The sequence below is a fragment of the Nyctereutes procyonoides genome, unplaced genomic scaffold, assembly GCF_905146905.1.
Source record: "Nyctereutes procyonoides isolate TBG_1078 unplaced genomic scaffold, NYPRO_anot_genome, whole genome shotgun sequence".
Taxonomy (NCBI): Eukaryota; Metazoa; Chordata; class Mammalia; order Carnivora; family Canidae; genus Nyctereutes; species Nyctereutes procyonoides.
In genome coordinates this window covers 44,597,719-44,620,345 of record NW_026575131.1, presented here as the reverse complement: position 1 = coordinate 44,620,345, position 22,627 = coordinate 44,597,719, and the positions used below count along the sequence as shown (strand labels likewise).

The following is a 22,627-nucleotide window of genomic DNA, read 5'->3' as shown; positions in this document are numbered from 1 at the left end:
TCTCCCGGCGGCCAGAAAGTTTTCAGATAACTGACTCCTAGTGTTAGGTGGCTCCCAAGTGTCTCACACGTCCCACCCTTGCGCCTCCTCCTACCTTCTGTGTCCTGACCCCTGAGCCCTGGACCCGCTGATCCTTTACTTAATTCCTTGGCTTTAGCACAAATAGTCTCCTCTACTGTCGTCAGGAGGCATCCCCCAAGAGGCCGCTGTGTGCCATCAGTTTTTGGCAACCCACAAACATAGGGTATCTGGAAATACCCAGAAAGATGTAGCCGCCCCCTCACGTGACTTGGAGGACGGGTCCTACACCCAGAAGCGGGATGGCGACACTTGCCCACAGGCGCCGCGGCTTCGTTCGCCAGCACCCAATATGGCGGCAGGGCGGGGCCGGGGGTGGGCGCGGCGCGGATTGTGACGCAAGCGCGCAGCGTGCTGAGTGCACAGGCGCTCTCAGCGGCAAATCGGCGGTTTCCGGTTCCGCCGCCCTTTTTCTCTTCAACGAGGTGGGCGAGCGGTTTGGTGGCGGCGGCGCTCCAGGTACGGGTAGGGCGGGAGGCTGTGGGGGGTCGCAGGCGTCGAAGTAGTGGAGGGGTCGGCCTGGAATCCGTCCGCGCGGGCGAGGTTCCGCAGGGCGGCCGGGTCAGCTGAGATGGGCGCGTGAGGCCGTGGTTCCCAGCCTGGACTGAGTCCCGGTATGCGAACGAGCCTTTGAGAGAGGGGGCCTGTGTGCTCTGCTAGCCCAAGCTACCCCACGAGGCTTGAGGGCGTGGATGGTCTTCTTGGGCAAACTCCTTAACGGAGGAGGGGTATGAAGCCTATAGTTTTTTTTTCCGGGCCATGTAGTGCGTCAGTTCTCTTAGAATTATTAAGTTCTCTTCCTCCTACCACAAGGTTATTTTCTACCTGACATGTCTTAATACGTCTATAAGGAGAGGGTGGTAGCGTCCACCTTATACTTTTTTTTTTTTTTTTGGACGATGAAATTATGTGTAAACAAGTACCAGGCACGTGGTTGGCAGATACCGTTTATGGATTGGGGCAAAGGCAGGAAGCATGGTCTGGCGAGTTTGGGTATAAATTGGGAGAGAAGCCAGGGTGTTGGGTGTCTGAGCTTGGAGTTGGAGAGAACTGCAAGGGAGGAAAGTGTGTTGGAGGAGTGGCTGCTGAAATGGGATTTCCACTCAGGTAGCAGGAAGGGCTGCTTGTGGAGCAAATGTGGCTTACAGAAGGGGAGGGAGGCTGGGATCTCCAGACCACACTTGAAAATTTTGTCTGGCAAGATAGTGCACCAGCCATGTACTTTTCATTCCATCATCAAAGTTGACAGTCTCATTTGCTGGATCCAAGGAGCATAACCACAGTCCTTGTTCCCATGAAACACCCTTTGCCATAATGGTCCAGGGGTAAGGTAAAGGAAGCATGATCTTGTTTATAAGACAGGTTTGGGCTGCAGGCTTAGAGAGGTGGAAGGAAACGGGCACTGGGGTGCGCCTGTAATTGTGGTTGATGCTGGCACAGGGCTGGCAGGGTCAAGGCTTGCCAGCCCCTGAGCTCAAACTGCTTGCACCTGCATTTCTCACACCTCCATTCTACTTCCTACCTTCCAACAGACGCAGAGATGCAGATCTTTGTGAAGACCCTGACGGGCAAAACTATCACTCTTGAGGTCGAGCCAAGTGACACCATTGAAAATGTCAAAGCCAAAATCCAAGACAAGGAGGGTGAGTTAGGCTGAGTCCAGAGGCTCTGTCCTCTCCAGCTCAGAGGAGCCACTGTCATGTGCAGGATGGGTACTGAACTTGTATAGACCTCAGCCTTGGCAAGTACTTCCCCTGTGTGATTTCCGGAACAAGAGAACTTGTTCTCTTTATCTTAGCTCCCCTTTTGACAGATTGGAGGTAATGCCAGAGCACCCCTGCGGGGAGAGGGGAAACTGCCAGTAATATACTCACCAGAGCCTCCATAACAGAGCTTTCTTCTTCCCAGGCATCCCACCTGACCAGCAGCGTCTGATTTTTGCGGGCAAACAGCTAGAAGATGGCCGAACTCTGTCAGACTACAATATCCAGAAAGGTACTGGGGGTAGGGTGGTTGGACAGGACCCCTTGAGTCCTAGGACCAAGGACGAAGTTTTGATGGCCTCACTGCAAATGAGGGGTGGGGTGGGCTGTCTTAAGGTGAGGGTCAGATGGGGCCAATGAATTTTGCTTGTGTGAAGTTTTTGTTGGGGGGAAGCATCTAATGGTCTCTAGGTTTCCAAGTGGCAGTGGTTTCTCATCTCTTGTTGACCTTTTTTTGTTGTTCAAAAGTGTGATAAAACAGGACATCTGGCTGGCTCAGTTCTTTTTTTTTTTTTTTAAGATTTTTTTTATTTATGCATGAGAGAGAGAGAGGCAGAGACACAGGCAGAGGGAGAAGCAGGCTCCATGCACCGTGAGCCCGACGTGGGATTCGATCCCGGGTCTCCAGAATCGCGCCCTGGGCCAAAGGCAGGCGCCAAACCGCTGCGCCACCCAGGGATCCCCTAAAAAAGATTTTATTGTTAGCAATAATCACATGCTCTACTGACTAAGCCAGTCAGACACTCCTTGATGTCACTTTTTGCAGCAACTAAATTTATTTTGCTCAGCAAAGTAATAGATCAAGTTTGCATACTTTAGAAATTGCCTTGTCAGGAAACCCCTGTGCACACTATGTTTGACATATATTAGCTTCAGACTTTCCAAGGGCTAGTAGGAAGTGAGATGAAGGTTCTGTGATGTGGTCTGGGCTGTTGTGTCCATCTATGTGTAGAATACCCCATCACATTTGAGAAGCTCTGGTCTGGAGGATCCTGCTCTGTTCCTGAGGCGCTGGGGCCAGGTTCAGTCACTGTCTCTCTTTGACCCTCCTATAGAGTCCACCTTGCACTTGGTGCTTCGCCTGCGAGGTGGCATCATCGAGCCTTCACTCCGCCAGCTGGCCCAGAAATACAACTGTGACAAGATGATCTGCCGCAAGTGTGTACTCTCAGATAGGGGTGGGTGGCTGGCCCTGGTGGGAGGGCTTGGGGTTGGGGTTTGCCCTCACCTGTCTCTTTCGTCTTTGTAAAGGTGTTATGCTCGCCTGCACCCCCGTGCTGTCAACTGCCGCAAGAAGAAGTGCGGCCACACCAACAACCTGCGTCCCAAAAAGAAGGTCAAATAAGGCCCCTCCACCGGCTCTTCCTTTGCCCGCAGGGTGGCCTCCTGCCCGAGCCTCAATAGGTCCTGGGGCCTCAATAAAGTTTCCCTTTCATTGACTGGAGCAGTAACTGGTGTCTGTGTGGCTGGTCTGTCCAACGAGGAGCTGGTTGCATTGTGGGTGTCTCCCTTGGGAACTCCCTGTTACTTGATTTTGTTTAGCCCTCAAGAGTCCTGTGTCCTTTGGGCTCTGGTTGTCTCATCTATAAAATGCTATGGTCCCAGCCCTCTGCCACATAGCCATCTATAAATGGGAATAAAGAACCCCCAGCCCAGGCTCCTATGAGACTGCAGATCAGCCATGTCACTGGCTGGGCCCTCCATGACTTCCATTCCTGTGCCGTGGAGGACTGGGTGGGCAGACAAACATTCCAGCTGGGGTAAAACCTCTGTTCTTGGCTGACCAGGAAGATCTCCTGGGCCCCACCCAAGACCTAGGACATCAGCCTTGGAGGGGTGGACCTTGGTGTTCATAAAACTAGAGCTGATGCACCTGACAATTGTGAGCTTTGTCATGCCCTGGACTAGCCCTGGGTAAGGCTTTTATTTGTCTCAAGGTGATTTGGACTTGGTGTTATGATAACCCAGGCCTGGACAACAATACTGTAGTACCACTGAGACTTGGAGTGCCTGCTAAAGCCTGGTCTCAGTTTTTCCACGAGTCGCCTCCCTGTTGACAGTTCCATGCTCCACCAACATCTTTCTGGTCTTTTCCACATTTATTCCTGGAGAAAAGCTTCTCAAAGCTCAAACTACCTAGTCTATCCCCAGCAGAAAGCCCGAGGCCTGCTTTGCACTTAAAATGACCCCGTTGGCCTTGTCCCTACCCTAGATTCTTGGCCTTTCCACAGGTCCTTTTCAGGTCATTTCTGAGGAGAGCACACAGTACCTGCCATATTTGTTAAATAGTCCGTTGGATTCCTGCCTTTTGGGCTCTCCAGTATTGGAACCTCTGTTCAATTCCTGTCATAGCTGTTACCTTAGATGACAAAATATTACCTCTCAGGTTTTCTTTTTTTAAAGAGGCTATTTATTCATGAGAGACAGGCAAAGACATAAGCGGAGGGAAAAGCAGGTTCCTCATGGGGAACCCAATGTAGGACTCCTAGGACCCAGGGATCACGACCTGAGCCAAAGGCAGACAATCACTGGGCCACACGAGGTCCCTGTTTTATTTGGGTGGGGACAGGATGTGGGGTTGAAATGAAGTTGATGTTGGGATAAATGTATACAAATTTAGGGACAGCCCTGTTGTATACAGAGCCTTATATTCAAGGACAGGCACGATTAAAAAAAAAAAAAAGCCTTCAACGGGAACAAGCAGGGGAATGGGTGGAGCATGTCAGGGCTAAGACTTCACTGTCTTCGCTCCTTATTTTTCGAGATCTTCAGGTTTCCCTTTTGGGGACCACAGGTTGGGGTGGGGGGACCTCCGGGCCTGCAGGGGGCGCCTGGCGCAGTGGAACACCTTAGTCCTGGGCGAGGCCGGGGCTGCTCAGTCATGATCACTTCCAAGGCCGTGGAGGACTCCGCTGTTCCCTCGGTACCCGTTACTGCCGGAGCTGCCAGTGTCCCGGAGCGCGAGGAGCCGGCGTGGCCCTGGGTGAGCCCGGGCTCCAGCAGGAACAGGTGCGGGGTGGGCGGTGCAGGCTTGGGGGCTCCGGCTTCATGCCCCAGCCATGCCCCCCGCTCCGTAGAAAGATGCCCCGATCCGGGCGCTGGTGCAGCGCATCCACCAGTTGCAGGCTGAGCGCGCACAGGCCTTCCGCCGGCTGGAGGAGTAAGTGCGGGCGTAGGGGTGGGCGGGGGTCGCAGAGTTCAGCCCCCTGCGGACTCCGGGTATGGGCACGCCTGGGGTCGGAGCTGGGTCCCGGCTGCGTGCGGCTGCGTTGTCAGAGGTGGGGCAGGATTCGCTGGGGGACCAGATCCTTGCTTTCCCCCTCTGGGACCCAGGGCGCGGCCCCACTGCCGGATGGGCCATTCCGCGTGGCGTCTCTCCCTTCCCCAAGGGCAGGAGTGGGCCCATCTCCGGTTACCCTGCGGGAGTCAGAGAGCGTCCTCCAAACTCTGGGGTCCAGGGACACTTTCTGGGGGCCTTTAGGTGGTCAGTGCGGGTGCAGGGCTTGAGAGCCTGGGGGGCGTAGCCTCAGGACCCCCACCTGCCGCAGAGGCCACCTCCAGTACCTGCGAAGCGGCCCGCCCCACGACTTCCCGCGCTACCGGAGCACGGTGCACGAGGTGACCCAGGCGTTCGCCGCCGCCTCGCGGGAGGTGCTGGCGGTGGAGGCCGAGCTGGCCGGGCCCAGAGGACAGCCGCTGCTTGCGAGCCACGTGCGCAGCCTGCAACAGCTGGAGCAGACGCGCCTGGCCACGGTGAGGCCTCACCCCAGCCCCTGTAACCCTACACAGTGCCTGATCTGTCGGGGCCCACTGTGTGCCTCATGGGGCAGGGGCCAGAATCCAGCCCTCCGGCGCCCCAGACACCACTTCCTCCTGCCCCACCTCAAAACTCCGCTAAGGTTTCACTTTGGATTCTCGTGCCCTGACCTCTCCTGTCCATCTCCAGGTCATTCAGGTTTTGTTTAGTCCCAGGATACACCGAGTTCACGTCAGCCCCTCCTGCAGCCCCAGCCCTCTGCCCAGATGCCCAGAGTCCGCCCCCACTACGCTCCTACCCCTTTGGCTCCTCCCATTGCCTCTCGCCGGGGCCTCCAGCCCCCTGCAGATTGGAGAGTGTGAATTTCCACGGTATCCCCCCCCTCCTGAGTAACCCTATATCCCAGCCTAGGTTCTGGGCCCACTCCTCCCCTGGGGTTCCAAGGCCCCGCCTACTCTGGCCCGACAGCCAATGCAGAACGAGACACGCTATTCCCAGACCAAGCCCACGCGAAGCCCCGCCCACATCGCACTCTAAACTGGGATTTCCGGGCCACGGTGCTTTAGGAGACCCCAATCCCAGTCTAGGTGTTTGGCCGACTTCCACCCTGGGATTATAACAACGCCCTGCCGCATCCTTGAGACTATGAGGCCCAGGCCTGCTCCACTCCAGTCACCAATTCCTGGCTGAGCCTTCTCCGCCCTTCCCATACCCCGCCTTCATGTGGCCACACCCACGTTGCACCGCCCACTAACTCTAGGCCCCGCCCACTCAGTCGTCCTCCGGAGCCCCTACCGTGCAAAGCACCGCCCCTTGAGATTCCCAGTCCTGGCTGCCTTTCTGGGTGCTTCAGTGTCTCCCTCCCCAATCTGCGTGGGAGGGCAGGGGAGGGACTCTGCCAGCTGTGACATCTTCCCTCTTACCCATACCAGGTGGCCCTGCTGCAGCTGATGGGGGCACCAGAGCTGACTGAGCAGGAGAACACCCTGGAGATGCACCAGCTGAAGATGAAGTGAGCACTCCCTCCCAGTGGGCTGGTGGTGTTAGATTTGCGCGGCAACACCTCCAGGCACCCATCCCCAGCCAGGAGTGCCCCGGGGTTGGTTCGGTCATCCGGGGTTGACCCTCTGAATGTGCACACAATCCTTAGGGTATGCACACTGGAGTCCTTACCTGGTGGCTCCCAGACATAGGGCACACATTACCCCAGTGCACACCCTGCAATTTCACACCAGACTCCCTGTGCATTTCTAGGACACAGTTGGGCACCTTCACACATGCCAATCCTACTGACTTAGAGCTGGGACATGGTTGCCCAGGTCCACCAGACACAGGCCTGCATGTTCCTTCCTCCAGCACCACCCCCTCCCCCCCGGCACACAGGATTGCACTCCCATTCAGTATCTGCTATGTAACAGCACAACCTTCGGATGGCACCCACCCAAGATGCCTTTTTCTCTCTGCCCACTCTCATCCACAGACCACCCCTCCTCCCAGGCATCCAAACTGTCCTTTTGGCCACTGATGCTGCCTGGAACTTTGGCCGCAGGCAGGAGGACCTGGGGCTTGCCGCAGCCCCCTAGGAGCTGCGCAGTGGTGGCTAATTCGCCCCATCTGGGTTTTATTTATAGTTCCCATCCACTCTTGTAGGGTAATTAAAACCATGGAAGCGATCAGCGAGGTTCTTCAGGACCTTAGGTTTGATGCAGAATCTGCCGAGTGATGGTGGCTTCCCAGAGACATGCCATGGGATATGGGAAATGGGGTGAATGGCACCCAGCCCACCCCTGGATCGTCAGATGGCTGGGGTCACGCTCCACCAGGTTGCTGACCGCCCTTGAATTTGCTGTGACTCCAACAATAAAGGACCCTTCATTTGCAGCTGCTCCACTGTCTCTGTCCTAGGGTGCTGGGATTGGGTGTCCCTGGGAAGGAGGCCCCACAACACCAGGGATGGTAGGTGCAAGACCCCCTGCTCCCTGATGGTAGAACTGGTGTTTTGAATCACAACCTCCAGTGAGTTTAAAACCAGATATTTCACATTCTGGAGAGTCTGAAATTCTGGGATGCAAAGGTTCCAATCCCATAGGGTCATTAAACCCTTAAACTCTACAGCCCCTACCCTGGGCCAATCCAGCCCCAAACATCTTCACAATCAGGGCACCTAAATAGCTTGTTTATTTAAAAAGACTCTGTAGGGGTCCTGGATGGGGGGGGGGGAGTAATGACCCTTCTTCACCCGCAGCCCTGGCAGGGGTTCTGGGCAGCTTAGCCAACTCTCACACACACCCCCACTGGAGTTGCACCCAAGGATGGCCTCACATGGAGGCCAGAGATGTTGTTTCCCTCAGAATACCCACCCCAGCTCCTCCAAGCCAAGGGTGCTTGGGTGCCCTGAGGTGAGGGTACAGAGTTAGCCCCCAGTCTGGGTGCGGCCCCCAGGTCTCCACGCAGCAGGGAGGGTGGCCCCAGTCCCTAGAGCTTATCTGGCAGGACCTGCAGGTAGAGGGGAAGCCAACCTAAGCAGGGAGCCTGGGAGGGGCCAGTACCACAGAGCAATTGAGGAAGCCCCAGTTCAGGTGCTGGCTCTGCCACTTTCAGCTTGGTGACCTTCGGTACTGCCCCTCTCAGGGCCTTGGTTTCCCCATTTGAGAAATAAGAATATCTGTTTGTCCCATGGGGCGTCCTGTGGCATAGGGTGAGCATGCAATAAGTGCTCATACATGCTAACTGGGGTGTGTTCATTCCTGAGGATGACATTCCACTTTGGACATCATGGGGGGTCAGATGGTTTTACTAGACTAAAGTCCGAGGGACCAGGCAATCACTGGGTGTTAGGTAAATGCTGATAAATAAGAGATGGAGAACGGGATTCCATCTCAGCAACTCTAAGGCTGAGGGTGGGGCGCCCTCGGCCCGTGGCCACCAGGAGGGGCCCTTGTCTCCCTCCCTGCCCACCCACCAAGCTGGGGTGGGCTCCCCTTACCTCTCGTCGTGCCCCGTCTGCCCGAGGGCAGGATCCCCTCGTCCTGTGCTTGGAAGGAAGGAGGCGGTGTCTGGGGGCTGCGGTCCTGCCCCCGCCCCAGTCCGACTCCCTCCCTGCCGCTACCACTCCATCCCTCGCCCCGTGGGTCCCTCCTTCCTACCTGGTTGCGGGTTTTGTGGGTCTTCTGCATCCAGGCTCGCCACTGGTCGTAGAGGCGGAAGCTCAGGTTCGAGCAGTACGCGTGCTTCTTGAGCCAGCCCAGGAACTGCTTGAGCTCGCGCCGCACCGGCCCCGAGCTCGGCTCGCCGCCCCGCGGCTCGCACGCCCCGCCGCCCGGGCCCGGGCGCTCTGGTGGGGGGGAGCGGCGGTGTCACGGCGCACCCGGCAGAGGGCGCGCGAGGGCAGGAGAGGGAGGCTCCGCCGCTCCGCGGGACTCTGTTCCCGGGGGCACCTCCCTCCCCGCGTCTCTGGGATCGGGTCCTCTCCACCGCCCGGCCCAGCGGCCCAGCTGAGCCCCTGAAGAGGTGGGAGGCGGGGAAGGAGGGGGCTCCTCCCCCATGGCTCCTCCAGGAACCTGATTCCCGCGGCCTGAGCCAGGTGTGAGCGAAAGGGAGGGGAAGAAGGACAGGAGCCAGGGCCAGAGGGATGCGACCCAGACACAGAGCAAGGGACGGGGAAAGAGAGAGCGCGCCACTAGTGAGAGAGAGTCGGAGAGACAGAGAGAGATGGAAAGATGGAGACAAGGAGAGGGGGAGACATGGGGAGGGCCAAAGAAATGGGGGACGGCCAAGGAAATGCAGAGGGACAGGAAAGGGCGCGATCAAGAGAGGGCTGAAGCCGGCAGAGGCAGAGGCCATGGGTATGGAGGGACATAGAAACCAAAAAAGGCAAAAACACAGATAAAAGGGAAGAGAGTGACAGAGGGATGAAGGGAGACAGAGGAGACCCCCCCCGGGGGGCGGGGGCCTAGCCTGAGAGCGGGAGCCAGTGGGATGGGGAGTGGGCTGGGAGGGCCAGGTGGGAGGCCGGCCTGTCGGTCCAGCTGTCGGCCGCAGCCAGCCCCTAGCAGGCCGGCAGATAAGGACATCGGCCTCACGTCATAAATAACGCCGGGAACCCGCTGACAGGCCCTGGCACGGCCACGGCCCCCACCGCCCCTGCTGGCCTCCCCCGGCCTCCCCAGCCTCTCCAGCGGACGCAGCCGCCTGCTGGCTCCCGTGCAAGAATCGCAGGTGCTGGGCACGAGCAGGGGCCAAGGCGCAGGCCCCTCCCGCGGTGCTAGATCCCGCCCACCTCCAGAACCTGGAGGGGCCCAGGATGGGGGCTGGGGAACTGGCTGGAGCCTGGCTCTGCCCTTGTCTGGCTTTGAGACCCCTTCTGCGCCTCAGTTTCCCCATCATCCCAGGAGCATGGGCCCGGACTTCAAAGAAACTGAATTCGAATCCCTGTGTGACCTTAGTGGGCGGCTGAACATCCTAGGGCCTGTGTCTTCACCTGAGAAAAGGAGGTTCCTTTGAGGTGAAGCCATGGGGGAGCAGGAGATAGGAGCCTTAGTAACCACCTGCAAACACTTAGAGGGCACCCACCGTGAATGCACTTTCTTGGGCTATCTCATTGAACCCTAATAACAGCCCGAGGTGGGTATGATTATTGTACCCACTTTCCAGATGGAAAAGCTGAGGTCAGATGTTTAACATATTTCATGCCATCTCATAATGGAGAGGATGGAGGATCATGGGCTTAGAGAAACCCCAGCTGGCAAGGGAAGTCAGACCCAGGCTCCTGATGGTCCCCTCCCCCTACCTTGATCAGAAGGGGAACTCAAGGCCCATCCTAAGAAACGTTGGCAGCCGATCAGCCTCAGAAGCAGAGCAGAGGTCTCAAACTCACTTGCTTTAGGGGCTAAGGAGCGGTTACAGGAGGCCAAAATGGGCTAGGTGGTGATGGGGCAACTCAGGAGTGAGAGTGGTGAGTAATGGGGGCTGGTGGGGACTGTGTCCTGTTAAAGTTCCTTGTTTGAAGATTCTATGTTTAAGGACTCTACACCCAACGTAGAGGTGTAAGGACTCTACACCCAACTCACAACTCGGAGATCAAGAGTTGCACGCTCTTCTGACTGAGCCAGCCAGGTGCCCCAACATTTCCTAGACGATCAATTTTTCTAGGAAACCTAGGATAGTTGTGTGAAGACTTCCTGTTTTTAAATGTCTGCAAGGTCAGACTTTTTTTTTTTTCAAATGACAGGTCAAAGAAAATGGATCCAAGGGCCACATTTGGCCCCTAAGGGCCACCAGTTTGACACCTCTGCTCTCTTGGAGGAAACAAAGAAATGAAGGCTTTGGCTGCTTTGGGACTGGTGTCCTGACCACCCAGGCCTGTTGGGGTGCTCACCACTGCGAGGGGTGGAGGCAGCCGTGGGGTGGCTCCACTCGCTCCAGATCCCTGCCTTCTTGGAGCCGTAGATGCCAAAGGGATTGCAACGCACTTGCACGAAGTAGACTGTGCCGGGCTTCAGGCCGGCCAGACGGCAGGAGGTCTGGTTGCTTACATCGTCCACCACCTGGTGGCAATGGCAGAGTCAGAGGCAGGGCAGGGGCAGGGGGCGGGGGGCGGGGGGGAGGCTCGGGGTGGGATGGGGTAGGGGGTGGGGGTGTCAGGCACCTTCCAATCCACGCTGTCCTCCACTCGGTAGCGGATTTGGTACTTGGCTTGGAAGAGGAAGTCCTTGAGGGCCGGTGGGGAAACCCAGCGCACACTTAGCTGGTCCTCCAGGCCCCCGACGCGGCTCACATGCACATCAGGTGGGGGGTCGGTGGTCACTGAGAGACGGGGGGGGGGGGGCGGGGGGGGAATGGATGGGGCAGGGCAGGGCTTAATCACTCAGCTGTCCTTGGACCCAGGTGGGAGGTGAAGGGGCTTGGTTAAAATCTCAGAGCACATGGCTTAGGGGGCACCTGCCTCGGTTCTGCCCTCTTCCCACTTCCCCCTTCAGGACGGGTGGATTACATTAGATAATATTTGGGAAACACTCAGCACCTAGAAGCATTCAATTAACGTTAGCTGTTATCACCATTATTATCTGTGACAGGAGAAACATAATCCTATCTTCAGGGAGCTATGTAAAAGCAGACAGGGCCTGGTTGATGACATTGTTATTATTATGCCCAGGAGGCCAGGGGGCCAGCAGGCTGCCAGACCCCTGGGAAGCTCCTCCTGACCCCCCCCTGCCCACCTGCACCTCCAGTTCTTTCCTACTTTACAAAGGTTTTCAATATGACAGCCTTGGTGGTGCAGAAGGAAAACTGAGGCTCAGAACCAGCCCACTGCAGCTTCAGCACTCGAGGAAGCAGAGCAGGAAGCAGACTGGGGTGGGGAGTGGCTACAGGCCTTCTGGGGGATCCTTCTGGGAGCCCATGGGCAGCATGGAGGTCTGGCTTCTCCCCCTGAGGCCTTAGTAAGGGTCTGAAAGGGTTAAGGCACAGGCCTGCTTGGGGCTGAGAAACACCCTAATTAGATTAGGCCCAATTCTGCTCGCAGATCATCCGTTTCCTGCCTCCCGCCTGCGCACCCCCCCCATCTCCAGGCTGAGGCTTCCTGGGGCGCCTCCCGACCTGGGCGCCCCCTCCCAGCTCCCCCGGGGCCCCCTCCTGCACACCTGGGCTGCTGAGGGGGAGGCAGCCAGGCCAGGTGTTCTCCACAGAGTGGGGGTATCCTGGCTGCTTTAGGGGACTGGGGACCTATGGGTGGATGCCTAGTTCCTCCCAGCCCCAACGAGCTGGAGCTGCAGCCGGGAGCTGAGCTAAGAGAGGGGGCGCAGGATCCCTCGTGGGCCTAGTAGCTGGTGGGGGCGCTCACCCACATCCAGGATGTCCAGCGTGAGCACATCAGAGCGGGCCGAGCCCAGCCGGTTGGTGGCCTCCACCCAGATCTCATAGGGTGTAAAGAGAGCCAGGTCCTTGGGGATGTGGCAGGAATGAGGTCCTACAGTGTGGTACTCCTCGCATGTGTTGTCCTGCCCGTACCACCTGCAGGGCAGGAGGGGGTGTAAGGACACACGAAGGTCCCTTCAGGCTCCCAGACCTCCCCATGGCATCCCCAAAGCGCAGACAGGACACCAGGCTCAGAGAGGGTGGGCTTTGCCAAGGCCTCACAGCCAGGCTGGCACACACGTCACCCAAGGGCCACCACCAACCTCAGCTTGTACTTGAGGGAGTAGTTGGTGTGGAGGAAGGTTTCCCCATGGGCCCCCGGCGTCCAGCGGCATGTCAGGTCCTTCATGTTCTTGGACCAGCAACTGATGTTGAAAGGTTTCTCTGGGGGCACTGGGGAAGGGGGGGTGCAGGGGGCTGAGGGTCTGGATCAGCCCTGGGCAGATGGAGAAGTTGCTAGCCACCAGCTAAGCCCCCACCTTCGAGTGGAAGGAGGGTGAACAGAGCGGATGTTGGCATGACAGCCTGCCTGGAATCTCTTGGGGATGGGGTGGCAGCTCCAGGCTCTCAGTTCCACCCCAGCGGTCCCTACCTCTCAACCTGTGCCAGCACGCCCACTGTTCAGTCCTGGGCCAGAGGGCCCATGATTCATTCCCCTCTCCAGAGGGAGATGCTGCTCCCAAGAGTTACCCCGCTTATCCTGGGGGCCCACTTACAGCCAACATAGAGGCAGGAGCCAGCGAGGATGCTGCCGTCACGAGCGTGGCACACCAGGTTGTCGCCTGACTGCTGCCTGGATCCGTTGAGGTTAGCCAGGGCAAGGGCCAGGGTGGACGCATTGAGCACGCGGGAAAGCTCAGGGGCTAGGCGGCGCCCATTGAGGGTCCAGTAGAGGCCCTCAGCCGTGGTGCCTGGCGGGTCCCCATGCACTGAGCACGTGGCCTGCAGGGAGGAGCCGATGAGGAGCGTGGGGTCCTGGGGGCTGATGACAGCTGTGTCTGGGGTCAGAGAGGAGTGCCTGTCAGGCCTGAGATGGAGTGGCCCTGAGCCCCGCCTCCTCCGCACCAGGCCAGGACCTCCAGGTCTCCTGGCAGTCGTCCAAAGGAGCTGTTTTTTATTGTCTCCCATTCTACAGATAAGGAAATTGAGGTTCACTTTGGCCAAGTGACCAGCTCAAGGTTGGTTGGCAAAACCAAGATTCAGCCCCAGGACTGCGATTCCACAACTTAGGTCTTTCAAGCTGCTCGTTCAAGGACTTGCTAGGGCTCTAGGGGTGGGCACAAAACTCAGACATAAATGCCCACTCAGATTCAAGCAAATCTTGTTTTGCATATAGTTCCAACCACTATTACATTCTGGGTTTTTTTTCTTTTTAAATTTCATTTTATTTTTGCTAATTAGAAATACAAGATTGACAACGCTAGAGCCTCACACATTGTAAGTGGGTCCTGGTGGAGGAGATGCTTCCTAAAAGGGGTGCCCTGACTCTTACTAGAATCCTGCTTCTTTTATGAATGAAAAACCTGAGGCTCTGAGAAATCACCTCTTGCCCAAAGTCACCGGATGAGAAAAGGGCACCTAATTTAAAGTGAGATTTTGTCAGTCTTCGGAGTTCTGCTCTGTGCTGTTGCTGGGACTGAAGGGGCAAACTCTTGGTACCCAACCCCCATTTGAGGGACTTGGTATCATTGTTCTTTCCTTCAATTCATTTTTCCTAATCTGCAAAATGGGAACAAGAAAGCTCATGATCCCTAGGGCCACTGTGAAGATAAGATGGAAAGTGAACTTCCTAAACAGGATTGTGTGTGAACTGAGCTGGGCATGAGGGTCTCAGGGATGCCGAGGGCTTCCCCTTCTGGAGGTTAGAACCTAAGAGGAATCTGTTTTTTATCCAAGAAGTCAAGGTCCAGATAAGGGACAGGGGTTGCACAGTCTGAGACCCTGATACCCCTCACTGAGCCTCAGTCTCCCCATCTGGGAAGTGGGCACCATGGTATCAATCACATGCTTGAGAGGAGTGAAAATACTGTCTTTAAGGACAACCCTATGGGACTTTTAAGCCAGGCTGACCTGGGTTCAAATGCCCCCAGCAAACTTGTCCATTCACTTTATTTCTTTGAGCATGTGGGAAGGGGCCTCTCCCTGCACCACAAGCAGTTGCGAGGACTCATTCATTCATTTGTTCATTCATTAATTCGTGCATCATGGAGCACCCACAGTTTGCCAGGAGCTGGGCACACAATGGTGACCAAGGTACTCAAAATTCTTCCCCCTTGTGGGCCTTGAATCCAATGGAGCAAGAGGAAAAAGAACAAATATCTAAGAATAAATAAGGGAGAAGTGAAGCACATGGTAGCGGTGGCAGCTCAATGGCCCAGGAGGCCTACCTATCTGGGGAGGCATTTGAGCTGAGACCTGAATAAAGTGAAAGAAGTAACCACGAAAATGTCTAGGAGAGAGTGACCAGACAGTGGGAGCAGCAAGTGCAAAGGTCCTGAGGCAGGAGTGGTGGGGAATGAGGTCTGGGAGGTCAGCAGTGCCAGACCTGCTGGGAGGGGCTATTCCAGAGTTCAGCACGGGGGAGAATTTACATTTTAAAAGGATCCCCAGGCAGCTGTAAAAAGGGACTGCAGGAGGGGGGGTAAAGGGGCAGCAAGGGAGGGAGGAGGTAACCCAGTTTCCCTGAGATGGCAGCCAAGGACCCGGTGATCCTGGCCCCTTGGGAGACACTCTGAATGCCTGTGGCTGCCCTGTGCGGGCCCTCACTGCCCCAGATGGGCAAGGTGGGGTGCACACGGTTCTCCCTGCCGGCTCTGACAATTTTCCGGGGCAAACTTGGCTTGAGGGCCATTTCTTGCTGGAGCCTGGGATCACAGTTGCGTTTGGGGCTTGGCCCAGGGCTCGCTGGAGGTCTCAGCGTCCGTGCGAAGGAGCCGGCTGAGCGGGCCAGAGCTGAGGAGGCGGGGGCGGCCGGGGGCGGGGGCCAGGGGGCCGCCCCGGAGGTCCCAGGCAGCCAGCCGCCCGCTAATTCGGAATTCCTTCGGCATGAACTCGGGCGTGCCAGCGTCTCTGCCCCGGCCCACCCACCGCTTCCTGCCTGGGCCCCCCCAGCAGGGTGGGAAGGCAAGGCCAGGCCTGCCTAGACCCCAGACCCACTCTCAACCCTTTGGGGGTAGGTCCCGCCCCCTCCTGCCCCCCCCCCCACCAGCGTGGTCTAGCCAGGAAGGGGCTCTCTGGGGGGTCTTGGCCGGGGGGCACTGCCCCTCTGCCACACCCGCCTGGCCTGGGCTGGCGTGGACTGCCTGCCAGCAGCTGCAGCTGCCCTCCTGGGGCTGGGCGGGGGACAGGGCGAGAGGGCAAGGCCAGGCAGGCCTGGACAGGCCAATTCCCCCCCTCCCACCCCCCACCAAGTTCCACCAGAAAAGGTCAGAGGGAGGATTTCTCCTGGGACATGAGTGCCAATCCCAGCTGGAGCACCTGAGCAACTGGTTTCCCCTCTGCCGATCTCAGTTTCCTCCTCCATAAAATGGGAGGAAAATAAGTTCTACCTGTTGGGGAGATGAATGAGATGAGATCATGATGTCCAGAGGGCCCAGCACACTGCAGCACCTAGGAACTATTAAGATTACAGCCCCTCCCAGCTCTGGGGTCCCAGCTGGCTCCCAACTCCCTTTAGGCCTCCCCAAACAATGGGCCGAGGCGCTAGGGACCTGGATGCATACATTCCAAGCCAGTCGAAGCAGCTGGGAACAGCCCACTAAAGTTGTGGGGGCCCTTGCCTGGTTTGGGGGGCCTCCTAGGAGGCTCCCCAAAGCAGATCCCTGAGCTAAGCTTTTGGACAGCCACCCCCACCCCCCTTGCTCCCTGCCTCCCTGCCTTTCACACAGAGCTGGGGCCTTTAAAAGTTTTTTCTTTCTCCCTTCCCAATCTGGAGCCACTGCCGTTATTAAAAAGGAACACCATGTGTTTTAAAAGGGAAAAGTGTGAGATTCTCTGCAAGCAAGGCAGGAGGGTGGCCTCTATCCCGGGGTCCCGACAGGGGTCCCCATCTCCTGTCCCGCTGGTACCTGCAGACACTTTACGACCCACCGGTCTGCTGGTCAGGTGCTAAGACACACCGTAAGTAGAAACATATTGCTGAGGTGTGAGAATCTTTTATTTAATTTCTTCCCCCTTAAAGGAAAAAACACACGTACAACAATCCCCCCCAACCACCGCCACCTTTGCCTGATGCTCTATGGGCTGGGAAACAAAGCCAGCCACTCTTAGTGGCCTTTACAGGCACTGCTCACTGCCTAGCAGAGCTGCCAGGGACCCCAGGAGGGCCTGGGGCAGTCCCCCACCTGCCCAGGCGCCTTGGGCATGCTGGGCTTTCAGCAAGTGCCCCCAGGGGGTGCCCGGACCCTGTCCTTTCTGGAGGAGAACCACAGGAAACTTGCAAACATCTCTGTGCAGTATGGGATGGCCTGGGGAGCAATGTGTGCTGGCCCGCATCGACCTGCGCGCCTGGATGGGGTTGCGTAGAGCGATTGTGAACGTCTAGGGCAGGCAATGCCTGCATGTGTACCCCTGTGTTGCCTCCCCCTGCGGAATGTATGTGACCACGAATGTGTGTGTGTCAGGGATGGAATGTGTGTGCGCGTGCCCCGATGGTGTGCGAATGTGCATCTGGGATGCAGTGTGCGCTCATCTGAGGGTGAGGGTGACGGGCCACAAGCCAGTGTGTCTTTGTGTGTCTCTGGGTGTGTCCCAGAGAGGGTCTGGATGTAGAGACGGTGTCCTGGAAGGGGTGTGCTTCGGGTGGGGCGACAGAGAGAGCCTCAGCCCAGGAGCTCCTGACAGGGCAGGGGTCTCGGCCTGCGGGGCCGTGGGTTCCCGGTTAGCCTCCCCCCCCCCCCCAACCACCAAGGCTGGGCCCGCGGTGCCCGGACTCGCTGGCTCCTGCTCCCTCTCCCTCTCACCCACTCGCTCACAAAGGTTTCTGTCGCTGGAGGTTCTCAGCCCCTGCAGCCTGGCCAGGAATGGTTCCGAGCCCGCCAGTGGCTAGGACTCCGCGGACCCCCGCGCTCGTGGTTCCGCCAAGGGAGGGCGGCGGCGCCGGCCCGCGGAGAGGCGCGTCCCCGGGGACCCCGGGCCGCGCGCCAGGCGGCCAGAGCGGCCCCCCTCCCGGCGCCCCGCCTTCGTCGCGGGGCTCATCCCTCCACTGGTGGGGGGGCCGCCCAGGACCAGCACCCAACGCGCCTACCGCGTGCGCCCCTGCCCGGGAGCGGTGCCCCTCGATCTCTATGGCTGCGAGTCCGCGGGCGCTGTTGCGTGCACCCGCCGCGTCCCGGAGTTCAGAGAGTCCCAGGCCGCCGGCCCCTCGACCCTCGGGGAAGGGCCGGGTGTCCCCGGCCGGCCGGCCCAGGTAAGAAGGCCTAGGGCGCGGAAGCCGGACCCTCGGGCCGGGGGACTACCGCGCCGTGCGCCCTGCAGGTGAGGGCGCCCCGAGGGCCGCGCTGGGGGCGCCTTCCTTTGTTCCCGGGCCGTCCAGGTGGCGCCCGCGCCCCCTCCCCCCGCAGCTGCCCCCGGGGCGCACGCTCTCGGCCCAGGCGGGAAGAAGGGAACAGGGCGCCGGGTACTCACGGGCTCCTGATTCGGCTCTCGGCGCCCCGAGGACGCAGAGTAGCAGTAGGGGCAGCGGCGGCGGCGGCCGCCGCGCGGATTGGGCGGCGGGGCCCGGGCGGCCGGCGGGCATGGGGCCGGCGCTGCCGGGGGCGCGCGGCAGGAGGCGGCGGGCGGCGGCTGCGGCGGCTCCAGGCGCGGGGCTCGAGGCCGGCGCGGGAGGGCGCGGGCCGGGCAGCCCGCACGTCGCTGGGCGCGGGCGCGGAGGCCGGAGCAAGTCTGAGCAGCCGAATTGACAAGGCGCTAATGCGCCGCTGGCCCCGCCCGGCCCCGCCCCCGGCCCGGCCCGGCCCCGGGGGGGCGGCGGGCCCCGCACCGGCCTCCCCGCCGCCCGCCCGCCCGCGGGCACCGCGCGCCCCACCCGTCCGGCCTCCGCCCCGCCGCGCACCGCGCGCGCCCTGTCCCGCGGCCCGGAAGCCCCCACTCAGCCCCTACCAGCCTGAGAACTCTCTTTCCAACCCCGCCAGCTCCAGGCTCCCCACCCCCAATCTGAGACCTGGCTCCCCCAATCCCGCTTCCATACCCCTGCCCACTTCCCTGCGCCCTGCTCTCAGCCCTGTGCCCCTAAGTGTCTCCTGCGGCCCCCGGCCCAGGCCCGCTCCTCCTCCCATCCTGTCTCGGCCCCCACCCCAGCTTTTGGCCCCGCCCCCCCCCGGAGTGGTCCCCGAGCCCCGCCTGCTCCCATTTCCACCCCCCGTCCTTCCCCAGGGGCCTAAGAGTCGCACCCTCCCCAGCCCCACGCCCTGGACGCGCGGGTCCCATCGCTCTCGGCCCAGCGCCCCCCGCCTCCCACTTCATCCCGCCTCTCCTTGGTCCTCCGCGCGCAGCCTCGGTCCCAGGCTTTGCTGGAGGGAAGACTGAGAAAAAGCTGGAAGGCAACGGAGTCCCGGGCCCTCGCCCTGGCTCAGCTGTCCACTTCACGCAGGACAGAGCTGAGATTCCTCGGGGGGCTCCTGGGGACCTTAGAAGGGAGCTCTCGCGTGGACAGACGCGGAGAAATGGGCCCCCGGGGAGCGGGAACCGGGGTTTGCTGAGGTCCCGCAAGCGGGACGCGGAGGATTCCCAGGAGAGCCGTAAGGAGCTCCCCCCCGACTCAGTGACACCCCTCCCCACGGAAACATCAGTTCAGCGGCCCGCGGGTGGGGTGCGCCACGCAGTGAGTAATCGCTCCGGCGGCCGCCGCCCGCCGACTCCAGGTAACGCCGGCTGCCGGGAGCGACGCATAGAGTCTGTCTTCCTTTTTTTTGCGCTGGGATCCTTCTCGGTGTTATTATTCTTGGCCACTGCTTGGGTTTCGGGACCCCTCCTGGCCGGGTGCCTCACCCGCCTCCTCTTGGGCAGCACCCGATTCTGCGCCCGATAGATAGAAGGGCTCCTGGCCTCCAAGGCGAGGCTTAGGGGGTGCTAAGGCGGATGAGAGTTCCAGGGAGCCTCCAGCCCCGAGGTTGGAGTCTCAGCCCTGCCCCCAGCGGTATGCCCAGAGAGAGGAAGGGCTCTAACTTCCCCTTACAGGGGGGTTCCCTTAGAGGCCTCGACCCTCTTTCCAGATCCCTAACCAGTCAACAGGGTAAAAGTGTCTGAGGGTGACTCAGGAGTCCCCACATTGTTTGCTCAAGACTACCCTCCACCCCCGTTACTTGGATCCCCAGTTTAGACCCCAGACTGATTGGAAGACAGGATCCTGGAGGCTCTGCACACCCAGGATCTCGATTCTGGATGGGCTTATAAGGGGGAGAGTAAAGCCCTGGAGTGGTACACTGCTATTTACTGATGCAATCAGGCCTCTCAGCCTCAGTTTTCTGCTCTGTACAGTGGGCAGCTCCCAGCCAGCTGTGAGAGGATGAAATGTTACAGAAGGTGCCACAGTCGAAGCCCTTGGCACAGTGTCTGGCACTGGAGGCATGTTCTTTTGGAGCAGCGATGGTGCCCAGTCTCAGTTTGTCACCTCTGAAAAAAGGGGCCATAGTTCCACCTGCCAGGTGATCCAGAGGGGTAAGAGGCGGTGGCAGTTCTGGACTGGAATTGTGTTTCCAGCATACCCACGTCCCTCCCCCACAACCTCTACCCTGAAAAGTTTGACTCCCTCCTGGAGAACTTCAGGCTCCTGGAGTGAAATCTTGATATTTTCCCCCCAATCTCTGCTCCTCCCCCCAGTCATCCCCGGGTTTTGGGAAAAGGTTCCCCCACCCACCCAGGTGCTCGGGCCAGAGACCTGGAGGCGTGCGTGACAACCCTCTCCTTCGCTCATCCCCCACGTCCAATCCATCTGCAAATCCTGTTGGCTCTGATTCCAAAACACATCCCCATTCTGAGATTCTGACCCCTTCTCCCCACCCCATCCGGGTCCAGGCCCCACCATCTCCCTCTGGGATACTGCCTGGCTTCCTCCTGGGCTTCCCTGGCGACCCTCCTGCCCTTGTCTGCACAGCAGGCAGAGGGAGCTTTTAAAAGAAGCAAAGCAGGTCTTTTCTGCCCAGCCACCCTATCCCCCCTCCTCTCCCTGCTTCTCCTTCATTCTCCTTTTCCCTTTCCTCTCCCTCACTTCGCTCCAGCCACTGCAGCCCTGTTTCCCAAACACACCATGCTTGTTGCTATCACAGGGTCTTTGCAGATTTGCTGTTCCCTCTGCAGGGATGCGTTTCCCCCACATCTCCCCCCCCCCCACTTAGCACCTTTTCTTCCGTCAGGTCATGGGTCAAGTGTCACCTCAGAGGCCCCCCCCCCCTTTCCAGGCACTCTTCATCCCCTTCACCTTTTAAAGTTGTCTTTGTAACACAGCTCTTTGAAACTGGTCTTTCTCTTGAGACTTCTTTTCTTTAAAACTCTGAGTGCCCTGAGAGCCATTAGGACCTCATGCTGGGCCCAGTGAGGGCCACAGAAGAGCTAAAGGAATATTTGCAAAATGGAAGGGTGGGGAATTCTCAGTTCTTCCAAGTGGCAAGAAAATTCAATCCCAATGAATCATGCTGCTTGGGGTCCCAATAAGACCCACACCCCTGACTTGCTATGTGACCCAAGCTGGTAGCCATCCCTCTCTGGTCCTTACCCATAGAAGGGTAAGGATCATTTGCCCAGCCCTGCCCTGAGCAAGCCCTTTATCCCCTGGGTAATCTTCACTTCATACCTTTGACTTTAAGGAAAGAGATTTGACCCCCAGGTGCTGGCTTCCCTGCCTTCGGTGCTCCCAGCCGCTTAACCCTTTCCTTCCCAGTCCCACTGCCTTTTGCACTGGCAGGGGAACCAGCATTGACGGAACTTCTAGCAAATATTGACCCAAGTCCTTGAAGGTGGCTGGGAATGTACTGAGGGGGCAGATGAAGAGAGGGCCCTCCCAGGGCAGGGGGAGGGCTCCTTCTTAGTCTGCACACTCTGCATCTAAGGATTCAGTTGGGGGAGATCGTCCAGCTCTAGCTCCCTGTGTAATTGGAGAGCATTGAGGGGACACAGGGGAAAAGGCAGTGGTAATAGCACCTTCAGTGGTCCATAGGAAAGGAGAGCGAGTGAGAGTAGGCAGAGCACAGTACTGCTTCTCCCATGCTGAGACCCCCATGCTCAGGGCCCCTCAGTATAGGATTTTCTGCCCATGTGTTCCAGGCCTGCATTCCCAGGAAACAGGGGCAATGTGGGTCCAGACCTGGACATGAGGTTGGGACAGCAGAACCTAGGTTCAAGACCTGTGTTCGGGACAAGGTGGGGCTTTATCATTTCTACCCTGGAGTTTGATCCTGGGTAGCTGGGATGCCTAGGTTCAAAGCTTTGGACACTGCACTTGAAAAATTCAGACCGCGTTGGCATTGGAGGTGGGACCTCAGGAGTGCCGCCTAGGTCTAGGTCAGGACCCCTGCGCACCCTGCCACGGAGGCCTACGTTCTCTGCCCCTCTGTATCCTGGAGAACCTCGGATGTCTGGGTTGCAGGAGGCGCCAGCTGCGGTGTGTGTGCGGGGGGTGACAGCTGTGCCCCTTCCCCCCCACCCCCACTGTCAGCAAGCGCCGGCGCCAGGGTGCCGTGCCTCCTCCTCAGCCTGTACCCAGCTTGAGGGTGGGGGTCAGCGGGGTCGTGGTGAGGGCGGCAAGGGACAAAGGGCGCTTGTCCGATGCCCGCCCTGACCTCGGCCGCCGCTTCCCGGACGCCCGGCCCGCCGCTGATTCACGCCCAGGCCGGCCGCAGCGCCCCGCGCCTGCCGCCCCCGGCCGGGCCGCCCCGGGGGGTAGGAAGTGGGGGGGGGGGCGAGGGGCGGCGCCGAGTCAACTTTCCCTCTTAAGCCCCGAAGGAATGTCGGCGGATTTCCTGAAACCCGACCCCGGCCGCCCGCCGGCCCTCCGCCCCTCACCTGGACCTGCTCCCTCGGGAACGGCAGGAGGGGCGCGGGGGCTCACCTGGGGGGCCAGGGTCAAGTCCTCCTTCCGCTCCCGCCCCCAGCGGCCTCGTAGAGCGGAAAGGGGGGTGGG

The 22,627-nt window shown here is 59.2% G+C and overlaps 3 protein-coding genes across 8 annotated transcripts; 2 read left to right on the top strand and 1 right to left on the bottom strand.

Annotated features, from left to right (window-relative positions):
- The first annotated feature begins 424 nt into the window (after nt 1-424).
- Nucleotides 425-3,285, top strand: UBA52 (ubiquitin A-52 residue ribosomal protein fusion product 1). The gene is made up of 5 exons (XM_055343557.1): nt 425-537; nt 1,611-1,721; nt 1,987-2,073; nt 2,897-2,999; nt 3,093-3,285. Exons 2-5 carry the CDS (start codon nt 1,619-1,621, stop codon nt 3,184-3,186), a joined length of 387 nt encoding a protein of 128 aa, XP_055199532.1. The 5' UTR covers nt 425-537; nt 1,611-1,618; the 3' UTR covers nt 3,187-3,285.
- Nucleotides 3,286-4,246: 961 nt separating this feature from the next.
- On the top strand, nt 4,247-7,479 carry REX1BD (required for excision 1-B domain containing). Of its 2 annotated transcripts, none has more exons than XM_055343554.1 (5): nt 4,247-4,824; nt 4,919-5,001; nt 5,366-5,594; nt 6,531-6,610; nt 7,249-7,479. In XM_055343554.1, the coding sequence occupies exons 1-5, from the start codon at nt 4,561-4,563 to the stop codon at nt 7,319-7,321; spliced, it is 729 nt and encodes a 242-aa protein (XP_055199529.1). In that variant the 5' UTR covers nt 4,247-4,560; the 3' UTR covers nt 7,322-7,479. The 2 variants fall into 2 exon arrangements, with proteins under 2 accessions (XP_055199529.1, XP_055199530.1); XM_055343555.1 differs by having other exon boundaries at nt 4,252-4,824; nt 5,390-5,594.
- Nucleotides 5,009-18,268, bottom strand: CRLF1 (cytokine receptor like factor 1). 5 transcript variants are annotated; one of them, XM_055343548.1, is made up of 9 exons: nt 18,139-18,268; nt 13,230-13,511; nt 12,777-12,906; nt 12,440-12,609; nt 11,246-11,403; nt 10,976-11,144; nt 8,745-8,932; nt 8,585-8,632; nt 5,009-5,258 (listed from the first exon to the last, which is right to left on the bottom strand). In XM_055343548.1, the coding sequence occupies exons 1-9, from the start codon at nt 18,248-18,250 to the stop codon at nt 5,040-5,042; spliced, it is 1,476 nt and encodes a 491-aa protein (XP_055199523.1). In that variant the 5' UTR covers nt 18,251-18,268; the 3' UTR covers nt 5,009-5,039. The 5 variants fall into 5 exon arrangements, with proteins under 5 accessions (XP_055199523.1, XP_055199528.1, XP_055199527.1 ...); XM_055343552.1 differs by having other exon boundaries at nt 5,133-5,258; nt 8,585-8,627; XM_055343550.1 differs by lacking the exon at nt 5,009-5,258 and adding an exon at nt 7,759-8,094.
- Between the last annotated feature and the right edge of the window lie 4,359 nt (nt 18,269-22,627).